This window comes from Oncorhynchus tshawytscha, linkage group LG19 (assembly GCF_018296145.1).
Source record: "Oncorhynchus tshawytscha isolate Ot180627B linkage group LG19, Otsh_v2.0, whole genome shotgun sequence".
Classification (NCBI taxonomy): domain Eukaryota; kingdom Metazoa; phylum Chordata; class Actinopteri; order Salmoniformes; family Salmonidae; genus Oncorhynchus; species Oncorhynchus tshawytscha.
In genome coordinates, this window is record NC_056447.1 from 38,446,634 (window position 1) to 38,468,124 (window position 21,491).

Below are 21,491 nucleotides of genomic sequence, written 5' to 3' on the forward strand. Positions count from 1 at the left end.
GCAAAGTGAGGATTCGGGGGTTTGTCTAAATGGGGTGGTGGGGTGTAAATGGGTTTTCAGGCTTGGGGGAGGAGGGCAGGAACTTGGGCTTATGCCCAGCTTGTAGAGGACAGTGGTAAATTACCATGGGAGACGTGACCTCCCGAGTTTGCAGTGTCCCGCTGTGTGTGTTTTCAGATACCGCTGCCACTGAGTGGGGGGCTCCATCCAAAACTCATAAATGTCTCTGCCCCTCAACGAGTCAAGGACCCAATATCTGTGTATGTGCGCATTTGAAACATATGCAGAGTTTGCTCTGAGTGACAGGTTCCATGCTCTGTCAATGTTGGCCTAATGCAAGTATTCCATTTTGCACAAACTCATTGCACTGTTCTCCACAGGTCACTTGTACACCAGTCTATGCAGTACCCCTCTGGGATTCAACACTTCACATTTTGAATTAAAGACCATTTGAGCACTTGTATTTTTAGAACAAAAGATCAAATGATCCTTTTTTAAATGTTTTGACTTTTGAATGGTCTAGTAGGGCAGTTTCCTTTTTTCATCATCCTCATGAAAGGTTCAGAAGTTTCAACGCCAGGATAAGGGTTGTCCTTAATTCATATTTGTGGTTTTAACTGTATACTTCATGTATTCCTTTTGGTTAGATTTATTATGGACAGGACTGTATTGTTATAAATTGTACAAAAATACATATTTAATAATAAATTAAACTTAGCCTTTTGTCTTCTGTGTTGTATTCCACAAAAAATGCAAAGTCCTATCTTATGTCTATATCTGTGATTTTTACATAAAATACAATTCAGGATAGTTCATATTTAATAACTTTGAAAGAGGCCTGACATTTATTTATTTTGTTCTTAATAGTTTTATTCGGTGCTTAGTTCACAATTGCGTGTGTTGATTGTTAATTAGCTAGTAGTGTTTTATGATGGAAAAAAAGTAGTGTTCATTAGAGCTTAATAATATATATAAAAGCCACATTAAATCTATATTTTTTTTCCTTCTAAACGGGAACCCAAGTGATCGTGTGTGTGCTCCATAGTTTTTCTGTGCGGAGGACAACTGACATTGCCTGACGACTCAACATAAATTCTTCCGCTAAATACTTCATTCTGAGACTGCCATCATCGAAGTTGTTTGTAGTGACAACATTTTAGTGGTATTGTACAAAAAGTTATTGATTGGATCATCTCTAACCAATCAGAGTAGCAAAGCCAATGACACATTTTCAAACCTCTGCTCTACCCACGTGTGTTCTCACGCTGACCCAACCCAATCGGTTTCTGGGACAAATCGAAAGTTCTCTCCTAAAAACATCTTGGAGGTACTCTTAGTTTTTTTTTTCAGTTCCCAGTTTTGAAAGCACCAAGTCAAATCACGTCAGTGTTCTTCAGGTCAGAAAGTCTGAGCTCTAGGAAGATGCCAGTTTCCAAGTTGGATGACCTTTCAAAAAAAAATTCTTCCCCAAACTGTTTTTTCACTCGGAAGTCAGCGATTTGAGTTCCCAGTTGTTTTTTTAACACAGCATCAGATCTAGACTCAAGGCAGAGAAGAAACAATGTCTGTGATCATGGCATAGTGTTTGGCAGCAGAAAGGAGTTTGGGTAGCCAGGCAACAACTGACAGGGAGTATAGTTACAATTATTTTACAAGTTCATTATGTTCTAGCTAGAGTGAGCAGGTAGTAGTGGTCATTTACCAAGGAAAACCATTTTCAAATCTCTGTTCTCATTAACTGAATTATTACAGAGTGAGAATAACTATGTAATTAAACACTTTCTTTCCTCATGAGCCCTGTTTACACCTGGTGCCAACATTGGTCCGGTGTCCTTTCCCACATTCTGATTGTGCCCACATTTTTAGAACAGTATAGACATTTTAAAAAACAGATTGATCATCATTCCGACCACCTCCGGAGGTAGCCGGGACTGATTGGTGGATGAAAGCTCAGTGAGCAGATCTTTAAGAGTGAAATAAAAGGCTTACAGATAGGTAGATTGGAGGGCGTTAAAATGTGGGTTGCAACACAAGGTTCCCAGTTCAAATCCCAATGCGTTTTTTGTTTAACAGTCTACCCAGCATACACTATATATACAAAAGTATGTGGACAACCCTTCAAATTTGTGGATTTCAGCCACACATTGCTGACAGGTGTATAAAATCGAGCACGGAGCCATGCAATCTCCATAGATAAACATTGTCAGTAGAATGGCCTTACTGAAGAGCCATGACTTTCAAAACCGCACTGTCATAGGATGCCACCAGTCTAAGTCCGTGTCAAATGTCTGCCCTGCTAGAGCTACCTCGGTCAACTGTAAATGCTGTTATTGTGAATTGGAAACATCTAGGAGCAACAGCCGCTAAGTGGTAGGCCACACAAGCTCACAGAACGGGACCGCAGAGTACTGTAGCACCTTTGTCCTCTATTGCAACACTCACAACTGAGTTAAACTGCCTCTGGAAGCAACATCAGCACAAGAACTGGTCGTCGGGAGCTTCATGAAATGGGTTTCCATGGCCGAGCAGCCTACGATCACCATGCGCAATGTCGGCTGGAGTGGTGTAAAGCTCACCGTCATTGGACTCTAGCAGTGAAAACGCGTTCTCTGGAGTGATGAATCTGGGTTTGGCGGAAGCCAGGAGAACGCTACCTGCCCGAGGGAGGGTGGGCCAACTGAAGTTTGGTGGCTGAATAATACTGGTCTGTCTTTTATGGTTCGGCTTGGCCCCTTAGTTCCAGTGAAGGGAAATCTTAAATTACATTCTAGACGATTCTGTGCTACCAACTTTGTGGCAACAGTTTGGGGAAGGCTCGTTCCTGCTTCAGCATGACAATGCACAAAGTGAGGTCCATACGGAGATGGTTTGTGATCAGAGTGGAAGAACTTGACTGGCCTGCTCAGAGCCCTGACATTAATCCCATCGAACACCTTTAGGATGAATTAGAACGCCGACTGCAAGCCAGGCCTAATTGCCCAACATCAGTGCCCAACCTCACTAATGCTATTGTGGCTGAATTGAAGCAAGTCCCTGCAGCAATGTTCCAACATCTAGTGAAAAGCCTTCCAGAAGAGTGGAGGCTGTTATAGCAAAGGGGGGACCAACTCCATGATTTTGGAATGAGACATTAATGTACTTAGTACATTTCTAGGGCTCTAGTCCATCTGTATTGTGGAAGTTAAAGACAATGTTCCCGCACTCGTGGAGACTGCAATCACGGTTAACGCTGCATATGTTGGCTCATTCGAAAATTACCTTTACATTTCTAGCGTGTAAAGGCGTCTGCATGCTTCTCATCTGAAACAGTTTGTGCATATATGACTGGCTACGGCGTCTCAAGAGGGACAAACATTACGATTGCGAAGGTCTTTTAAGGGAATATGCAAGGCACAGGTGCTCAATTCGCCTTGGCGAGTTCCGCTAGGGGTAAACCGGACCTAGTATGCAGATGCCTCAACTCTTGATCAATACAGATTGAAGAGCCCATAATCTGACTTTGGTGGCATTCTTGCCCGACTACATTGCAGATGCCTGCCAGATCTCACAATGCTTGGATAGGTGTTTAACATGGATAACCACGTCATATGATAGGAATTTGGTGCCTGACCGCAAAGTCAATGAGGTGGCGCAAAACCTTTGGTTGATGCAATGCTTGTAGTCAATCACTGACTGAACAGCTATATATAAGAAAAAAATAAAGTGGTGCCCTCCCCTTGCTAGTGCAGTGGACTAGGCACTGGAATAGGGACCAGATGATCACATATTTTAATCTTGCTGATGCCCTTTAACTAAATTGTATATTTATAGCCCTTCCATTAAAATGTGGTTTTCTTGAACTGAAAAAGATAATCCAGTTCAAATCAAAATGTGGATGCAATCAGAACATGTTAGCACCAGGTATAAAGGAAGCTAAAGGAAACTCTCCACACATGCCATGACTGCAGGATAAAATCTAAGGGACAGAGATAGCGGTACTGTGCACTAACCAAAGAACCATACCCTCAACCATCCCATTTTCTTCAAATGGAGAGATGGTCAACAATGTTATAAACTCAACCTGTACAGAAGGCCTATGCATCTATTTGATATGCAGCAATATATAATATTCAAGGAAATGTAACTCAGTATCTATATACACCAGTAGATTATACATATATAGAATCAATGGCATCTTCAAAATAGTTAAAAATCTGTATGATTCATTCATTCATTTTAACACCATGCAGAATTTGTCAAATGAAAAGTAATATTTAGAAAACAGTAATTTTAACACACATTTCTGAATGTCAAGAGTCCAATGGGTAAGGTAGAAACCATCCAAATACCAAATTGGCCACCATAGGAAATTGGAATATGTTGCAGTTTTTCCCTTTAGCTTTGACTCTTCCTTGGGTCTTGAGTGTGCTTATAAAGTAAATTACACACTTGAAGAAATTGCAACAAAGTTCAGGTTTAAAATAAACTGTATACAGCTGTGATATATGTCTACTGATATAAAATAATAATAAATAATTCATTTGCCTGGACTGTTTCAGAAGCATACAAATCAGACTGGTGGCAAAATTACTGTCCGACTTCATACATCTCATTATTTCTCTCCATTGACTTCAGACACTCCGATGGACAGTACCAGTCAAAACTTTGGACACACCTACTCATTCAAGGCTTTTTCTACATTTGTACTATTTTCTACATTGTAGAATAATAGTGAAGACATCAGAACTATGAAATAACACATGTGGAATCATGTAGTAACCAAAAAAAAAGTGTTGTACAAATCTAAATATATTTTAGATTCTTCAACATGTAGCCACCATTTGCCTTGACAGCTTTGCACAATCTTGGCATTCTCTAAACCTGCTTTGTGAGGTAGTCACCAGGAATGCATTTCAATTAACAGGTGTGCCTTGTTAAAAAGTTCATTTGTGGAATTTCTTTCCTTAATGTGTTTGAGCCAATCAATTGTTGTGACAGGGTACAGAAGATGGTCTTTTACCAAATAGGGCTAAGTCCATATTATGGCAAGAAAAACTCATAAGGAAAGAGAAAATGACAGTCCATCATTACTTTACCACATCAATGTCAGTCAATGCAGAACATTTCAAGAACTTTGAAAGTTCTTCAAGTGCAGTCGCAAAAAACATCAAGCACTATGACGAAACTGGCTCTCATGAGGACCGCCACAGGAAAAGACCCAGAGTTACCTCTGCTGCAGAGGATAAGTTCATTAGAGTTACCAGCCTCAGAAATTGCAGCCCAAATAAATGCTTCACAGGAGTTCAACAGACACGTCTCAACATCAACTGTTCAGAGGAGACTGCGTGAATCAGGCCTTCATGGTCGAATTGCTGCAAAGAAACCACTAATAAAGGACAACAATAAGAAAAAGAGACTTGCTTGGGCCAAGAAACACGAGCAACGGAGATTAGACCGGTAGAAATCGGTCTTTTGAGTACAAATTTGATATTTTTGGTTCCTACCACCATGTCTTTATGCGATGCAGAGAAGGTGAATGGATTATCTCTGCATGTGTGGTTCCCACCGTGAAGCATGGATGAAAGGGTGCGATAGTGTGTGTGTGGGGGGTCTTTGCTGGTGACACCGTTGTGATTCATTTAGAATTCAAGGCACACTTAACCAGCAAAACACACAGCCTGGAAGTGTAAGGGCTATTTGACCCAGAAGGAAAGTGATGGAGTGCAGCATCTGATGACCTGGCCTCCACAATCACCCGACCTCAACCCAATTGAGATGGTTTGGGATAAGTTGGACCGCAGAGTGAAAGAAAAGTAGCCAACAAGTGCTCAGCATATGTGGGAACTCCTTCAAGACTGTTGGAAAAGCATTCCAGGTGAAGCTGGTTGAGAGAATGCCAAGAGTGTGCAAAGCTGTCATCAAGGCAAAGGGTGGCTACTTTGAAGAATCTCAAATACATTTTGATTTGGTTAACAATTTCGGTTACTACATGATTCCATGTTCCGTGTTATTTCATAGTTTTGATGTCTTCTATTATTCTACAATGTAGAAAATAGTAAAAATAATGAAAACCTTTGACTGGTAATGTAAAACCAGTGGCTACTGCTCTGATCATCATAGCACTAGATGTTACAAAAAAAAAGACTTCATCCTTATAAATATTGACACTTTAAACATATAAAGAACAAAATCTACATAATTATATCTAAGGAATGATTTCTTATCCAAGTCAAATTTGGTCAAACCCCACCCCGGCTACCATGCTTTCAGTGATTCACATCTATACAGATTACAGTACAATTTGATTAAGAGCTAATCTTCCATTCTATCAAATTTGAGAACACTGAGCAGAGAAATGGTACATCAAATAAAAATACATTTAAGTAGTAACAATGGTGTGGTCGGAACATGTGCTCGACCTTAATCCTGTCCTTTCCTGTGTCGTATCAAGTCAGGCATAAGTCAGCTTTAGAGAACAGAACAGCCTATGGGGAAAGGCCGGGGCAAGGCCCCTTCAGTCTGACAGACAGGGGTGTGAGGAAATGGGAACTGTGTTGGACACAGCCTATTATAGGTATATGGGGTCTGGGGTGGTAGTGGCTCTAGTCTGAGTCTGAGCTGCAGCTGTCAGTTGTGGGCTGTCTCAGAGCCTCCTCTAGGGGCGCCAGTGAGCCATCCCGCCTCACCCCCATGGGCCTAATCAGCTGCTGCCTGTGGAGCACAGAAACAAACATTAAACACTATTCTCTAGGCACCAAACGGAAGAAAACAGTAGCAGGCCGGGACTACATGTAGTTGAGGTTTCAAAATGAACATGACAGTGTTTTGATGGTGATTAGAAACATGTTAGGGTCCATTTGCAGGGTCATAAGAATATGATATTCACAACACAGTTTGGAAACCACTGCAGGAGAAAACAAATAGTCACTGTGGAGCAGATAGTTACACTTCTAACCAACAGAGGGGGAGTGCAGAGAAAACAGTCTCACAGACTAGTCACTCATGGCTGAGAAGAGCTTAGCTACTGCATAACAAATACAGCAAAAATCTGCTGCTGTATGTAAAGGCCAGTCTTCTTAAAATTATGGCGGAAACAAAAGTTATGGAACCATACAAAGACACTTACAGGAAATTGGGACATTCCACAAATATATACATGTTTAGTCATTCAGCAGATGCTTAGTCCCAGGTGTGGATTCAGGAATCATCCTCTTCCACATGACACAATGGAATGTCCAACGCCCACTTGTTTAATTTGGTGGACCAATCTGTTGCCAAAATCCACCTGTGCTGCTTTGAACCTCAACACCCTTTGTGTTAAGTATTCTGCACTTTCTAAACAGGCCCATTGTTGAGGTGGTGGTACATCTTTCTTTTCTCTTACATCCAACACTCGAGGACCCTGGATGATGACCCTTCCCTCCTTAATTCACTCAAAACACACACACTCTCACACTTGTTGGTCATCTCCCCTCCCCCCCCCTCTTCAGCGGATCAGTTTAATTACAGGATCAGTGCTCTGTCTGATCTCCTCAAAGCCACACCAGGCCCTCTTATCCTAATCCAATTATATCTGCACTGTGTGCCACCAGCTCCCTCTCAGATGTGATATCAGTCACAGAATTAGCCAATCAAAGCCTTAAAACCAAGGCCCCATTTGCACTATTCAAACACAAATGAACATATCATTCCTGGTTCCTCCCCCAAAAAACAGAGTAAAGCTCAGGAAGACTATTTTTTAATTTTACAAGGCAAGTCAGTTAAGAACAAATTATTATTTTCAATGACGGCCTAGGAACAGTGGGTTAACTGCCTGTTCAGGGGCAGAATGACAGATTTGTACCTTGTCAGCTCGGGGGTTTGAACTTGCAACCTTCTGGTTACTAATCCAACGCTCTAACCACTAGGCTACCCTGCCAAAGAAGTCTTGGTAAAACAGGGAGGTGAGACAAGTAATATTTTGCTTGTGTGATATGAATACGGAACAAAGGAAATGTTATCTAATGTCTTTTGTCTTTGAGGTTTAGCCTACTTCATGAAAACAGACACACTGAAAACAGTAACACAACCAAACGGTTCCCAAGAACACTTCGGCATCTCAGACGGTTTCCTGCAGAATTCTATTGGCGAACGTACAATCAATAGAGAACAAACTGGACAAGCTCCGTTCGAGACTATCCTATCAACAGAACCTGAATAACTGTAATATCCTGTTTTTATATGCATCATTCAGACCAAACGGCAGCTTCGGTTAAGGGTGGAGGTGTGTGGGTCTCTTTGTTAACAGCTGGTGTGCAATCTCTAATCTTAATGAAGTCTCAAGGTTTTGCTTGCCTGAGTTAGAATACCTCAAGATAAACTGCAGACCATACTATTTACCAAGGTTTTTGGAGCTGTCTAGTTACCACCACAAACCGATGTTGACACTAAGATCGCAATCAACGAGCTGTATCGGGCCATATGCAAACAAGAAAATGCACGTCCAGAGGCAGCAGTGATTTTAACGCAGGGAAACTGATATCTGTCTTACCTAAGTTTTAATAGCATTTCACCTGTGCAACTAATGGCAAAAAAAAAAAAAAATAGATCACCTTTACTTTACACACATAAATGCATACAAAGCACTTCCTCGCCCTCCATTTGGCAAATCTGTCCATAACTCTATCCTCCAGATTCCTGCTTCAAGCTAAAACTCAAACAGGAAGTACCAGTGACACACTCAATACGGAAGTGGTCCGATGAAAGGGATGCTAAGCTACAGGACTGTTTCACTAGCACAGACTGGAATATGTTCCAGGATTCATCCGATAACATTGAGGAGTTTACCACATTAGTCACCGGCTTCATTAATAAGTGCATCGACAATGTCCTCCCCACAGTGAGCGAGCGTACGTACGTACGTACATATCCCCACCAGAAGCCATGGATTACATGCGGTAAAGGGTAGAGCTGCCGCTTTCAAGGATTGGGACACTAATCCAGATGCTTATAATAAATTCTTCTACGACCTCAGACGAGCCACCAAACAGTCAAAACATCAATATAGGACTAAGATCGAATACTTCTACACCGGCTCAGACGCTCGTCAGATGTGACAAGGGGCTGCAAACTATCATGGATTACAAATGGAAGCCTACCAGACAAGATAAATTCCTTCTATGCTCGCTTCGAGGCAAGCAACACAGAACCATGCCTGAGATCACCAGCTGTTCCTGGCGACTGATCTGGCACCGTAGTCGAGGCCACCGGGTTTACAGACAGATTACCAGGAAATTTTTTCAAATCTCTCCCTGACCCGTCTGTAATACCTACATGTTTCAAGCAGACCACCATAGTCCCTGTAGCAATGAAATGCTTTGAAAGGCTGGTCATGGCTCACAACACCATCATCCAAGACCCACTCCTATTCACATACCACCCCAACAGATCCACTCCCAACTGGTTAAGAGGAACACCTACATGAGAATGCTAATCATTGACTATAGATCAGCATTCAACACCATAGTGCCCTCCACGTTCATTAGTAAGCTCAGGACCCTGGGACTGAACACCTCCCTCTGCAACTGGATGCTGGACTTTGACTGGCCGGCTCCAGCTGGTGAGGGTAGGCAACAACACATCCGCCACGCTGACCGTCAACACGGGAGCCCCTCAGGGGTGATACTTAGTCCCCCCCCCCCGTACTCCCAGTTCACCCACGAATGTGGCCTCGCACGACTCCAACACCATAATTAAGTTAGCTGATTATCACCGACAGTGATGAGACAGACTATAGGGAGGAGGTCAGAGACCTGGCAGTGTGGTGCCTGGACAACAACCTCTCCCTCAAGATGAGCAAGGCAAAGGAGATGATCATGTACTACAGGAAAAGGAGGGACGAACACGCGGTAGTGGAGCGGGTCGAGAGTCAAGTTCCTTGGTGTCCACCTCACCAACAAACTATCCAAACACACTAAGAAAGTTGGGTACCCAGATCCTCAAAAAGTTCAACAGCTAGCTGATGATCACCGACAGTGATGAGACAGCCTATAGGGAGGAGGTCAGTGACCTGGCAGGGTGGTGCCAGGACAACAATCTCTCCCTCAACGTCATCAAGACAAAAGGAGCTGATTGTGGACTACAAGAAACAGATGAACGAGCACGTCCCAATTCACAACGACAGGGCTGTAGTGGTGTGGTTCGAGAGCATCAAGTTCCTCTGTGTCCACATCACTAAGGAATTATCATGGTCCATATAAACTAACAGTCACGAAGAAGGCACGACAACGCCTCAAAGTTCTACAGCTGCACTATTGCAAGCATCTTGACTGGCTGCATCACCCCTTGGTATTGCAACTGCTTGGCTTCCGACCGCAAGGCGCTATAGAGGGTAGTGTGTACAGTCCAGTAAATCACTGGGGCCAAGCTCCCTGCCATCCAGGACCCATGGTGCATCCTGTCCTGTTCCCCACTCTGCACTGAGGACACAGACCAGCAGATGTAACTATGAGGGAGGGTGCGTGTGTAGGGGGGCGAGACTCCGAGCATGTGTTAATTGTAGGAGCGGTTAAGCAGCGACAGAAAGCACATTCTTACGGGGCTCTGAGCCATCTCCTGAGAGCCCATCGTGGGATGTTGGGTAGGTAGGGCAGTGGCTGGCAACTATGGGTGCATCCCAAATGGCACCCTAATCCTTATATAGTCTTAGCCCTGGTCAAAAGTAGTGCACTATATAGGGAATAGGGTGCCATTTGGGATGAAACCCTGTCATGAACCTCTCCCTCTTTGCGTTGTCTCCTTGACACTGACCAAAACACAGCAGAATAGAGATACAAGAGGAGGATGGATCTGGCTTTAGAGGAAAGGAATCTGCCTCTTGTAGACAGGCACACGCGTCTCATTACGACTCAACCCCCAGTCTGTGGCTGAACAATGACAATGTCAGCTTTTCTTGTGCCTGTAAATGTATTCAGCCCTCCACCCCCATGACTCCCTCTATAATTGTACCTATGTCGCAGTCCCACTCCCCTGTCAGTTAGCAGACAATGTTTGGCTCCTGGGCTGAATGAGAAAGCTGAATAAAGGGAGGTAGACACGTATATGTTATTATAAACCCTGACAAAGCGCCACATAAAGGAGTAGAAAGGAGCCGATGGCTGCCGACCCCACTGTGTGGTCTAATTAGGACGCTAATTAATGGCGTGCTGGTAATGATGCTGCAGCGACATGCCGACGGCTTCCATCGACTCCAGCTGAATGCAGGGACGAAGGCGGCGTTAAGGCCGGGGTCTAATTGCGCACCAGGGCTAACGGCAGGAGATTCTTTCTCTAATGAACTGGTTGGCAGGGAGCGCACTCAGTGTCGCTCAGCCTCTCATCCGCATCATTCTTTGACTAGCGCTAGGTTCTGTTCGCTAAGGAAAGGTCAGTGTGAATGAAGACCGCAGACGTTCAGGTTAAGGGGGATAAATAATAAGCCATAGGGGATCATTCAAACAGGATACACAGCTGTATGGTCCAGAGGTTAATCATCTGGCATAGAGTGTTACAATGAGTTACTATGGCAAACATAGCGGTTGTTGTTGCATTCATACATGATGAGGTTGTATGGTGGTTGGCTTACCTTGACAACTTGTCGAACATGTTGACTAGTTCCTGGGCCTCGTACTCTTTCTGCTCCTCAGTCATCTCTTCTATGGGGTTAGGCATGGGTTCCTCCACGTGGCCCGTGATGGGGTTGATGCTGAGACAGACAGAGAGACAACAGAACAGATAAGACAGAGGGAAGACTTCGGTGATTATGACCCAATGCTAGGCTGTCCTGAATGTTTTAGATTGAGTGTATCACAGAAGGGGTGTCATGTAAAAGTGATTGATGATACACCCCTTGGCCCTATGGATTATGCTGTAGTTAAAAGTAAATCAATATACTGGTCACTTTAACGACACACCATAAAGCCAACCCAACAATTCATCCCTACATTTAGCAATTCAAATCAATTCATGCGTGTCTATGGTCCTATATTTAAAGCTCCTGCCTACTCACAAAGGTTTAGCCGATTTGTACTCTTCAGTGTCAGAGTCTTCGTCATCTGAATACTTTGTCTCTCCTCGCCCCCCTGCCAGCAGGCCTCGAGCCACCAGGAGTCCTGCTGCATTACCATACCCTGCGTACTTCAACAGGTTGTCCACTAGAAGAATAGAGGGGGGCAGGGGATCAGTACAACACATTAGTAGCTGTAGGATTTATACATCAGGGTTGCATTGACATTAACACATTTCAGTGTGAAACTCAACTTCACCAACTCATACAGCGTGCTCCATCTCCCTCTTTTGCTCTCTCACCGTTCTCTTTGCAGAGGACAAATAGGAACTCTGCTGCGCTCTGCTTCACACCCATGTCCACGTGGGTCATGAGACGCACCAGTTTGTTCCTGATGGTGGACCCGATCTCCGGGCGGACCTTGACCTCCTTCAGAGGGGGCAGCACCTGGAAACACACAAAGCCAATGGCGGCTGAGCCACAATGAAAACTGACACGGTAGTACACTAGACTTCTGAACGGAGTGATCAGGCCAGCGCATGATGTGTCACAGCTGGATTTAGTTAGAAGACATGTTTTAACAATATCAATGAGATGTCACCAAGATCTGTCATCAATATGCATTTCATATCCCACTCAAGAGGTTTTAAAGATCTTAATTTGGCATCACTTTGTGTGTCCGGATCAGGACAGATGACAAAATACACAGAAAGTGTGTTTGTTCCGAGGCCACTCCCACTCCAGCTCCAGTACCTGTGTCTTGATGTATCTGCGGATCTCCCTGTGGTACCTGGAGCCCTCGGTCAGCAGGCTGAGAACTGGGGTCAGCCCCTCTTTGAAGTTGGCGCCCTGCTTGGAATGGGGCACACATGAGGCGTGTGACGACAAGCATTCCCACAGAGGCACTGTAGCAGTGGTGTGGTTCATAGAAATACTAATTATTCAGGAATTAAAGCAATTCTATTTCTATGGTGTGTGGCCAGCAACTAATAGGATGGCCAAAATTTCCACATCTTTTAATTTGCTGACCGCAATGTAGTCAATCTCAAATAGGCAACAATGTATCTGGTCCACCTGTTCTTACCTTGTCTATCCTCTTCTCCATGAAGTCCAGTAGCACCTGCACAACGTCCATGTTCTTCCCGCTGTACTCCTCCTGGCCCCCCTGGACGGGCACATCAATCAGCACATCCAGACAAGGCACAGGCAGGTTACTAAGCAAATTGATTGCGTGGCTGGAGGAGAAGGAAGGAAGGAAAGTGGTTAATGTACTGGTTATTATGAATGGTCATTAAGAAATGGTTACCTAATTCCTCAGTATAAACAGACTAGTACTAAAGGTCTACTCTGGAGTCTGGACAATGGGCTAAACCCCCGTGACCAGAGGGACACAACAACAGAATCCATAGGGCCACGGGGTGTATCATCAATCACTTCTACATGACACTCCTGCAGTGCCACTATCTAGCCAAACATTCTCGTATATCCTTCTAAAGAAAGCTTTGTCATTAATTCCCATCAACGAGATGTACAGATAAGACAATGCCATATACACGGAGTCTACAAAACATTAAAAACACCTGCTCTTTCCATGACATAGGTCATAGACTGACCAGGTGAAAGCTCTTACTGATGTTACTTGATAAATCCACTTCAATCAATGTAGATTAAGAACAGGAGACAGGTTAAAGAAAGATGTTTAAGCCTTGAGATGATTGAGACATGGATTGTGTATGTGTGCCATTCAGAGGGAGAAGTGGCAAGACAAAATATTTAAGTGCCGAACGGGGTTTGGTAGTATGTGCCAGGTGCACCGGTTTGGGTCAAGAACTGCAACGCTGCTGGGTTCACACACACAACAGTTTCCTGTGTGTATCAAGAATGGTCCACCACCCAAAGGACCGCCAGCCAACTTGACAAAACTGTGAGAAGAATTGGAGTCAACATGGGCCAGCATCCATGTGGAACGCTTTCAACACCTTGCAGTATCCTAGCCCCGACGAATTGAGGCTGTTCTGAGGGCAAAAGGGGGGTGGGGGGGTTGCAACCCAACATTAGGCAGGTGTTCTTAAAATGTTTTGTACACTCAGCGTACATTTCTTCTAAAAACAGTCTTGGTTTAAAGTTTATACTTTCTCATGAACTGGATTCTGTCACTGTTGACGACAGAGAGTAATCATTGGATGGTAATTAATTAGCCTAATTCGCACGAACTATCTGATGAATGTATACTTAATGTAATCAAATCTAGAGTCAGCTTTCTATTTCGCAACAAAGCCTCCTTCACTCACACCGCAAAACTTACCCTGGTAAAACTGACTATCCTACCGATCCTCGACTTCGGTGATGTCATCTACAAAATAGCTTCCAATACTCTACTCAGCAAACTGTGTTACTAAAGCACCTTATACCACCCACCACTGCGACCTGTATGCTCTAGTCGGCTGGCCCTCGCTACATGTTCGTCGCCAGACCCACTGGCTCCAGGTCATCTACACGTCTATGCTAGGTAAAGCTCCGCCTTATCTCAGTTCACTGGTCACAATGGCAACACCCACTCCAGCAGGTGCATCTCACTGATCATCCCTAAAGCCAAAACCTCATTTGGCCACCTTTCCTTCCAGTTCTCTGCTGCCTGCAACTGGAACGAATTGCAAAAAAATAAATAAATACATTTAAAATTTAAAAAAAAAAAATATATATATATATTTTTTTTTTAAATCGCTGAAGTTGGAGACTTATCTCCCTCACCAACTTTAAACATCTGCTATCTGAGCAGCTAACCGATCGCTGCAGCTGTACATAGTCCATCGGTATATAGCCCACCCAATCTACCTACCTCATCCCCATACTGTTTTTATTTTATTTACTTTTCTGCTCACCAGTATCTCTACTTGCACATGTTCATCTGATCATTTATCACTCCAGTGTTAATCTGCTAAATGTTTATTATTCACTCCTATTGCCTATTTATTGCCTACCTCCTCATGCCTTTTGCACAATGTATATAGATTTTTTTTCTACTATGTTATTGACTTGTTTATTGTTTACTCCATGTGTAACTATGTGTTGTTGTCTGTTCACACTGCTATGCTTTATCTTGGCCAGGTTGCAGTTGCAAATGAGAACTTGTTCTCAACTAGCCTACCTGGTTAAATAAAGGTGAAATAAAATAAAAACAAAATAAAACCTCTTGGGTAGGGGGCAGTATTTTCACATCCAGATGAAAAGCGTGCCCAAAGTAAACTGCCTGTTACTCAGGCCCAGAAGCTAGGATATGCATATAATTGGTAGATTTGGATAGAAAACACAAACAAGTTTCTAAAACTGTTCAAATAATGTCTGTGAGTATAACAGAACTGATATGGCAGGCGAAACAGAGGACAAACCATCCCAAAAAAAAGAACATTTCAGCCTACCGCTATTTTCAATGGCTGTCACTTATAATATAAGGCAAAGTTCTCCCAGATTGAAGTTCCTAGGGCTTCCACCAGTTTCAGGCTGGTTTTTGGAAAAATTAGCCATGAATTGTAGTTTTTCTAGGTGGCTCCCATTTCGGCTGTAGTGTTTCCAAGTGCGTGAATGAGAGCGTGTTCTTTTGTATTTTCATCCGGTAAAGACAACGATTCTTCGTCTTAAATTTGTATAGTTTATTTACGTATTAGGGTACCTAAGGTTTGATTATAAATGTTGTTTGACTTGTTTGGAAAAGTTTATTAGTAACGTTTGAGATTCATTTTGATGGAGGGAAACTGGGTGGATTATTGACTGGATATAAAGTACATTATCGAACAAAAGGACCATTTGTGATGTAACTGGGACCTTTTGAAGTTCCAACAGAAGATCAAAGGTAAGGCATTTTTTATATCGTTATTTCTGACTTTTGTGTCGCACCTGCCTAGTTGAAATATGTTTTTCATGGTTTTGTATGCGGGGCGCTGTCCTTAGATAGTCGCATGGTGTGCTTTCGCCGTAAAGCCTTTTTGAAATTTGACACAGCTGCTGGGTTAACAAGAAGTTAAGCTTTATTTTGATGTATTACACTTGTGATTTTATGAAATGTAGTTTGAAGTTCGTGCTCTGCAATTTCACCGAATGTTGGCCAGGTGGGACACTACCGTCCCACCTGCCCATAAGAAGTGAACCAGGTAAGACCCATTGGAGGTTAAAAACCTATTTTGTGAGGGCGACCTGGCAAGAAGGCAAAACAGGGAAATAGCAGTGTATACATAAAATATTACAAGAAAAAAAAATACAAAATACACAAGACAAGTTAGAGACAAGTTAGATACATTTGAAGATTAGAAACTGCAGCGATCACAAAACAGTGTCGTCAATCAGAGTCTTAAAAACAGGCAAGGATACTAACTCCACTATCTTTAATATATTTTGATACTTTAAGGATGCAGTTTAGCTCTGTTGTGTGGAGAGCAATGAGCAGAAGGGTTTCCAACCTGTGTGCTTCCTCTGTTTTGTCCTCTGCCTGAGTCTTTAGCATCAATAGATGGCGCATGATGGCGGTGATGAGGCGGAGCTGGTGGTCACCATCCTATCAAATGAAGGATGTACAACAGCATGATCCTCAGAAGCATTTCACTGGTTAAAACAAAAGGAGGGGAAGGTCTAAGCAAGTAGGGGTAAGTAGGATCAAATTTGCTGTGGGAGAAGTGGGAAGGGGTCATCTCAAAAAGAAGAAAAAGAGCGAAAGAGACTTACTATGGAGATTGAGGTCAGACCTAAAACCTGACTCACAGGCTTTCCATGCCATGCAAATGAGCATGTGGGATAGACTTTTGAGGTGAACACAGGGCTATTCTGATTAACGCTGAAGTGGGAGGGACTCAACAAGATGTCAGCTACAATGGTGAGAGGCAAGCATGGAGAAAATGTATTTGGACAAATTGAAGCACAATATGAGCTAGCAGTTAAAGCAGACAGCTCTCCTAACCAGCCTGAATTAGAAAACTATTCTCAAATAAATAACTATCAAAGACACGATTGGTATGTCATATCAGAGACATTCATTACCAGATCCAACAGATTCATATCCTGATTTAGCAGGGGGACGTGTCCCTCTGCTTCATTCTGTGATGCTATAGGTTGAGCGAATGCTGAAGGGGCTGAGTGACATAAGAATTTCACTAGCCCCCCATGGCTAATCGAGAAAGTTGTGAAGGTGCCAAAGTGGCTTAAGAGAGGTCAGATAGCTGATAAAGCTGTCCGTTCCCATGAGCTAGCATCAACAGTCACTCAACAAAGCCAAGTCTTGTTGATAAACTATTGATACCTTGCATGCTTTGGTTGATAAAGCATGCAAAGTTTGGTGGCTTCAATGCTGAATTCTAAATATTCACAGGGGAGATGTAAAGGAGATGTGTCCATCCACAGCGATGCAATGCATTTATGTTCATGCAGTATCTCTAAACACATGCACTGTGCTCATGGCTGCAGTGTCTTGCCTTCTGTGAGCTCTGAATACACACACACACACACACAGTTTATTAGGTACACCCATCTAGTACCGGCTCGGACCCCCCTTTGCCTACAGACCAGCCTGAATTCTTTGGGCATGGATTGTACAAGGTGTCAGAAACATTTGTTGCTCAATTGGTATCAAGGGACCTAAAGTGTGCGTGGAAAACATTCCAACACCAGAACACCACTGCCACCTCCACAGCCTGTACCAAATCCTGACTCTGCCATCAGCATGACGCAACAGGAACCGGTATTCGGCAGACCAGGCAATGTTTTTCCACTCAATTGTCCAGTGTTGGTGATCGTGTGCCCACTGGAGCCACTTCTTCTTGTTTTTAGCTAATTGGAGTAGAACACGGTTTGGTCATCTGCTGCAATAGCCCATCTGTGACAAGAATCGACAAGTTGTGCGTTCCAAGATGCCGTTCTGCACACCACTGTACTGCACCGTTATTTGTCTGTTTGTGGTTTGTTAGCTTGCACGATTCTTCCCATTCTCCTTCAACCTCTCATCAACGAGCTGTTTTCACCCACAGGACTGCTGCTGACTGGATTCTCTGTAAACCCTAGACACTGTCATGTGTGAAAATCCCAGAGGGCGTCCTTTTCTGAGACACTGGATCCACCGCACCTGGACCGACGATCAGACCACACTCAAAGTCACTTACGTCACTTGTTTGGCCCATTCTAATGTTTAATCGAACAGTAACTGAATGCCTCGATGTCTGCCTGCTTTACATAGCAAGCCATGTGATCCATTTTCGTGGACCTAATAAACTGTCCGGTGAGTGTACATTACAAACACCGAGTACATATCCTCTTTAAAAACAATGTTTAACAGAATGAGTGTAACCGTGTAAACTCACCTCGTCGCTAGTGTCAGACAGCGTGAGGTTGAACAGGGCTTTCAGGGCCTCCATGGCCCTCTCATTGTCTTCAGCAGGGATGGGCAGGGCCTGGGGGTCTAGAGGGGCCACCTCGTAGGGGCCCACCCAGCGTACATCCAGGGTACACTCCAGCACCTCTTTGAGGAGCCCCAGGGCACACAGCTCCCTCCGGAGTGCCCCCCGGACGTCTGGTCGCAGCGCCGAGAGCAGGAAGAGCAGGCGCAGAGAGAACAGGCCCACCTCGTGGCGCCCAGTGCGGGCGGCGTGCAGGCGGGCACACAGACCCCGTGCAAGCTGCACGTCGGCACCCACCTGCTGCGCTGCTGTGCTGTTGAACACCACGTTACACAGGCACTTGAGGGCCTCCACCACTACCCTCTCTTTCTCCTCTATCTGGACCTCCCTCTGCAGGCTGTCACCCCCTTCCGCTCCCCCCCGCAACCGGGCCAGCCCGGCCAGGACCAACATGCCCTCCCGGGTTCCCACAGGGCCCAGGACCCGCTTGTCTCGGGACAGAATGCGGAGGGTCTCCAGGCAGGTACTCTGACAGCGGGGCCCAACCTGCCTCCCCAGCACAGTCAGTAGGCCCTGACACAGCCTCTGTACAGGGAGAGAGAAACTGTTGGTTCACCATCAAACACACAAAGGAGCAGAAGCATCAGGCTATAAGTGAAAGTAAAGCATCAGACAACGCAAAGAGCGTTTACTTACACTTCGTAGATCCTCCCCTTTTGGGTCAAAGGTGAATGTGAGATTATTCTGAAAATACAAAACAATGCCCAATGAGACAAAAGTCAAATGCATATTCCTTTGCTAAATGTGTTTTATCACCTTCATCTATGCAACAGTGCATGAAGAAAGTAGCATATTCTCAGTAATGTTATCTGGAATAAATTTGCTTCTAAAATACAGTAACAGATAAGCAGAAGAGGCTGCTGGTTGTTGATAACTAGAGATGTGCAAACTGATCAGAACTAGGAGTGCATTACCTATAAGATCGTAATGCAAATTATAGCCTATCAGACACTCTCGGTCAGAGGATGGGCTGTTTGTAATGGCTGGAATATAATAAATTGGAACAGAGTCTAAAGTAGTTTCCATTTGTTTGATACTGGTCCATTTATTCCATTCCAGCCATTACAATGAGCCCATCCTCCTATAGCTCCTTCCATCAGCAACCTCTGTTCTGGGTATAAGTGACAGCCACCAACCGCGTTGGCTACCAAGCTCAAGTCACCGCAGGAAGAGCTGCAATAGCTGTTACTAAATGGGAGCTAGATACACAAAATATAATTAAACTGTAACGTTAACTAGCTACCAAATAACGTTAAGCATGCTGTCATTGCATGCACACATGGTTAATAAGAGATACCCTGCCATTTTTGGACAACATCACCCAACCAACTAGCAGCAACCAAGCCATGATGAAAATATGCTAATCACTTCCTGCAACACAACAATGGGCATTAAAACTCGTTGATTCCATGCAAAGAGGGGAGTTCTAGCTAGACATGTCGTTTTAGTACTCATTTTCGCAGCTATGATTATGTAAATGTTTTTAGATGGCTAGCTAGCAAGCTAAATTAGCTAGCTAATGACTTTGTTTGGGTAGACGTCAAAGCAAGGAGAATCCCACCCACCTCTCCGTTGTACTGGTACAAAAGCCTTTCAATGTCCTCTTCATTGTCAGTTTGAAGCTGCAACAGGATAATGTTTAAATCCATTATTCAAATATTTCGATGACAATTCAATAATTGTAATGTTAGTGTAAGTCTCTGAACAAATGACACCCTATTTCTCTCTATTCATCTGACACAGCTGGCTCCGGTTAGGCTAGCTCATAGAGAAATATAGAGGACTCATGTTTATATCTGTGCCACAATAGCGTATGTGACAGCATGGGTAGGACTTTGACAAGTATGGTTAAATGCATACTTGGACTGTGTCTGAAAGTGGGCGTTACAAAAGAAGTGGGTGGATCAACAAGGGTGGGTGTAATGTAACATCAGCGCTCAGTTATTGGTTAGACCGGCCATAGCCAAGGGCACTGCCGGTCAGCTGAATGTTTACATAACAGGTTAAGAGAACTAATGCAGCAGTTTAGCTAAATTAAAGTGGAAGGTTAGGAGAATGAGGATACGTTTAGGAAATCAAATCAAATTTTATTTGGGGTAGGGGTAGGCAGTCATTGTAAATAAGAATTTGTTTTTAACTGACAAGCCTAGTTAAATTAAATAAAGGTTAAATATAAATAAATAAATACAACCTTACCGTAAAATGCTTACTAATAACAAAAGGGTTAGACTGCTAACATTCTACAATTGTCAACAATCAACTCGTCCTTGCAGCCCAATCAGCCAGGTAAAACATTCCTGAGAGGAAACAAATCTGCCCAATTAGTGGATTTGGTAGATCCACCATCTTCTTTTGCCACTCCCACTTTCAGACACACTCCATGTATGCAATTACCCATGACTCACCATTGAGTCTACAACCCATAGGAATCCTCACACTGTTGACTACTTTAAAATAGCGGAAGCATGGTGGACGCCCACAATGTTTGGCCACTAGAGGCCTCTATCATTCTCTATGGGCTAGCTACACCCCTCTTTCGTGTTTCAAATTTCACCTGTAAACGTCATATTCTCATCGAACGAGTGCACGCGGTGTTCAAGACGTGCAATGATGTACATTAAAAGTGCGTCAATATTATTATATTTTTATTTTTATGGGGTTTTGTCTTGTCTTCTTTGCCCTTCTAACCATACTGCCCACAGACTTTGATATGAAAAGGTCTATGCACGCGCTTGTCATCATTATGTAAAATAGGCAGCGCTTGTCTCATGTATATCTATGAATTATTTCTGCATTTCCTGTCTCCTGTTATCTGTATCTATGTTCACTGTAGGCCTAATCAGATCAGCGCATGTTCAATTGTCTTTGTCTATCTACACTCGAAGCATTTTCAATGCTGGTCAGTAGATCACAGAATCAAGGGCATAACATGGTCATAAAAATGGCATCACACATCATTCATACCCTAATGCAGTGGTATTCAAAGTCGGGGTCGAGACCCGGAGAATTGCAATGGAGTTGCCAAAATATAAAAATAAATAAATAAATTGTTG

The 21,491-nt window shown here is 43.6% G+C and overlaps 1 protein-coding gene across 2 annotated transcripts; it reads right to left on the reverse strand.

Moving 5' to 3' along the window:
* Positions 1 to 6,134: 6,134 nt before the first annotated feature.
* LOC112218732 (synembryn-B) lies at positions 6,135 to 20,273 on the reverse strand. 2 transcript variants are annotated; one of them, XM_024379801.2, is made up of 10 exons: positions 20,004 to 20,273; positions 19,075 to 19,122; positions 18,343 to 18,963; positions 16,456 to 16,550; positions 13,086 to 13,236; positions 12,755 to 12,853; positions 12,304 to 12,448; positions 12,005 to 12,149; positions 11,582 to 11,701; positions 6,135 to 6,690 (listed from the first exon to the last, which is right to left on the reverse strand). In XM_024379801.2, exons 1-10 carry the CDS (start codon positions 20,085 to 20,087, stop codon positions 6,582 to 6,584), a joined length of 1,617 nt encoding a protein of 538 aa, XP_024235569.1. In that variant the 5' UTR covers positions 20,088 to 20,273; the 3' UTR covers positions 6,135 to 6,581. The 2 variants fall into 2 exon arrangements, with proteins under 2 accessions (XP_024235569.1, XP_024235570.1); XM_024379802.2 differs by having other exon boundaries at positions 12,755 to 12,850; positions 20,004 to 20,271.
* Positions 20,274 to 21,491: the final 1,218 nt, after the last annotated feature.

What these genes read in the sequence shown, in the direction of transcription:
- LOC112218732 (XM_024379801.2), bottom strand. Translation starts at nt 20,087, where the DNA reads ATGGATTTAAACATTATCCTGTTGCAGCTTCAAACTGACAATGAAGAG. An exon ending in TGTACCAGTACAACGGAGAG is followed by an intron (nt 19,123 to 20,003) that starts GTGGGTGGGATT and finishes TTGTATTTTCAG; the next exon opens with AATAATCTCACATTCACCTT. An exon ending in ATGTTCGACAAGTTGTCAAG is followed by an intron (nt 6,691 to 11,581) that starts GTAAGCCAACCA and finishes TGTGCTCCACAG; the next exon opens with GCAGCAGCTGATTAGGCCCA.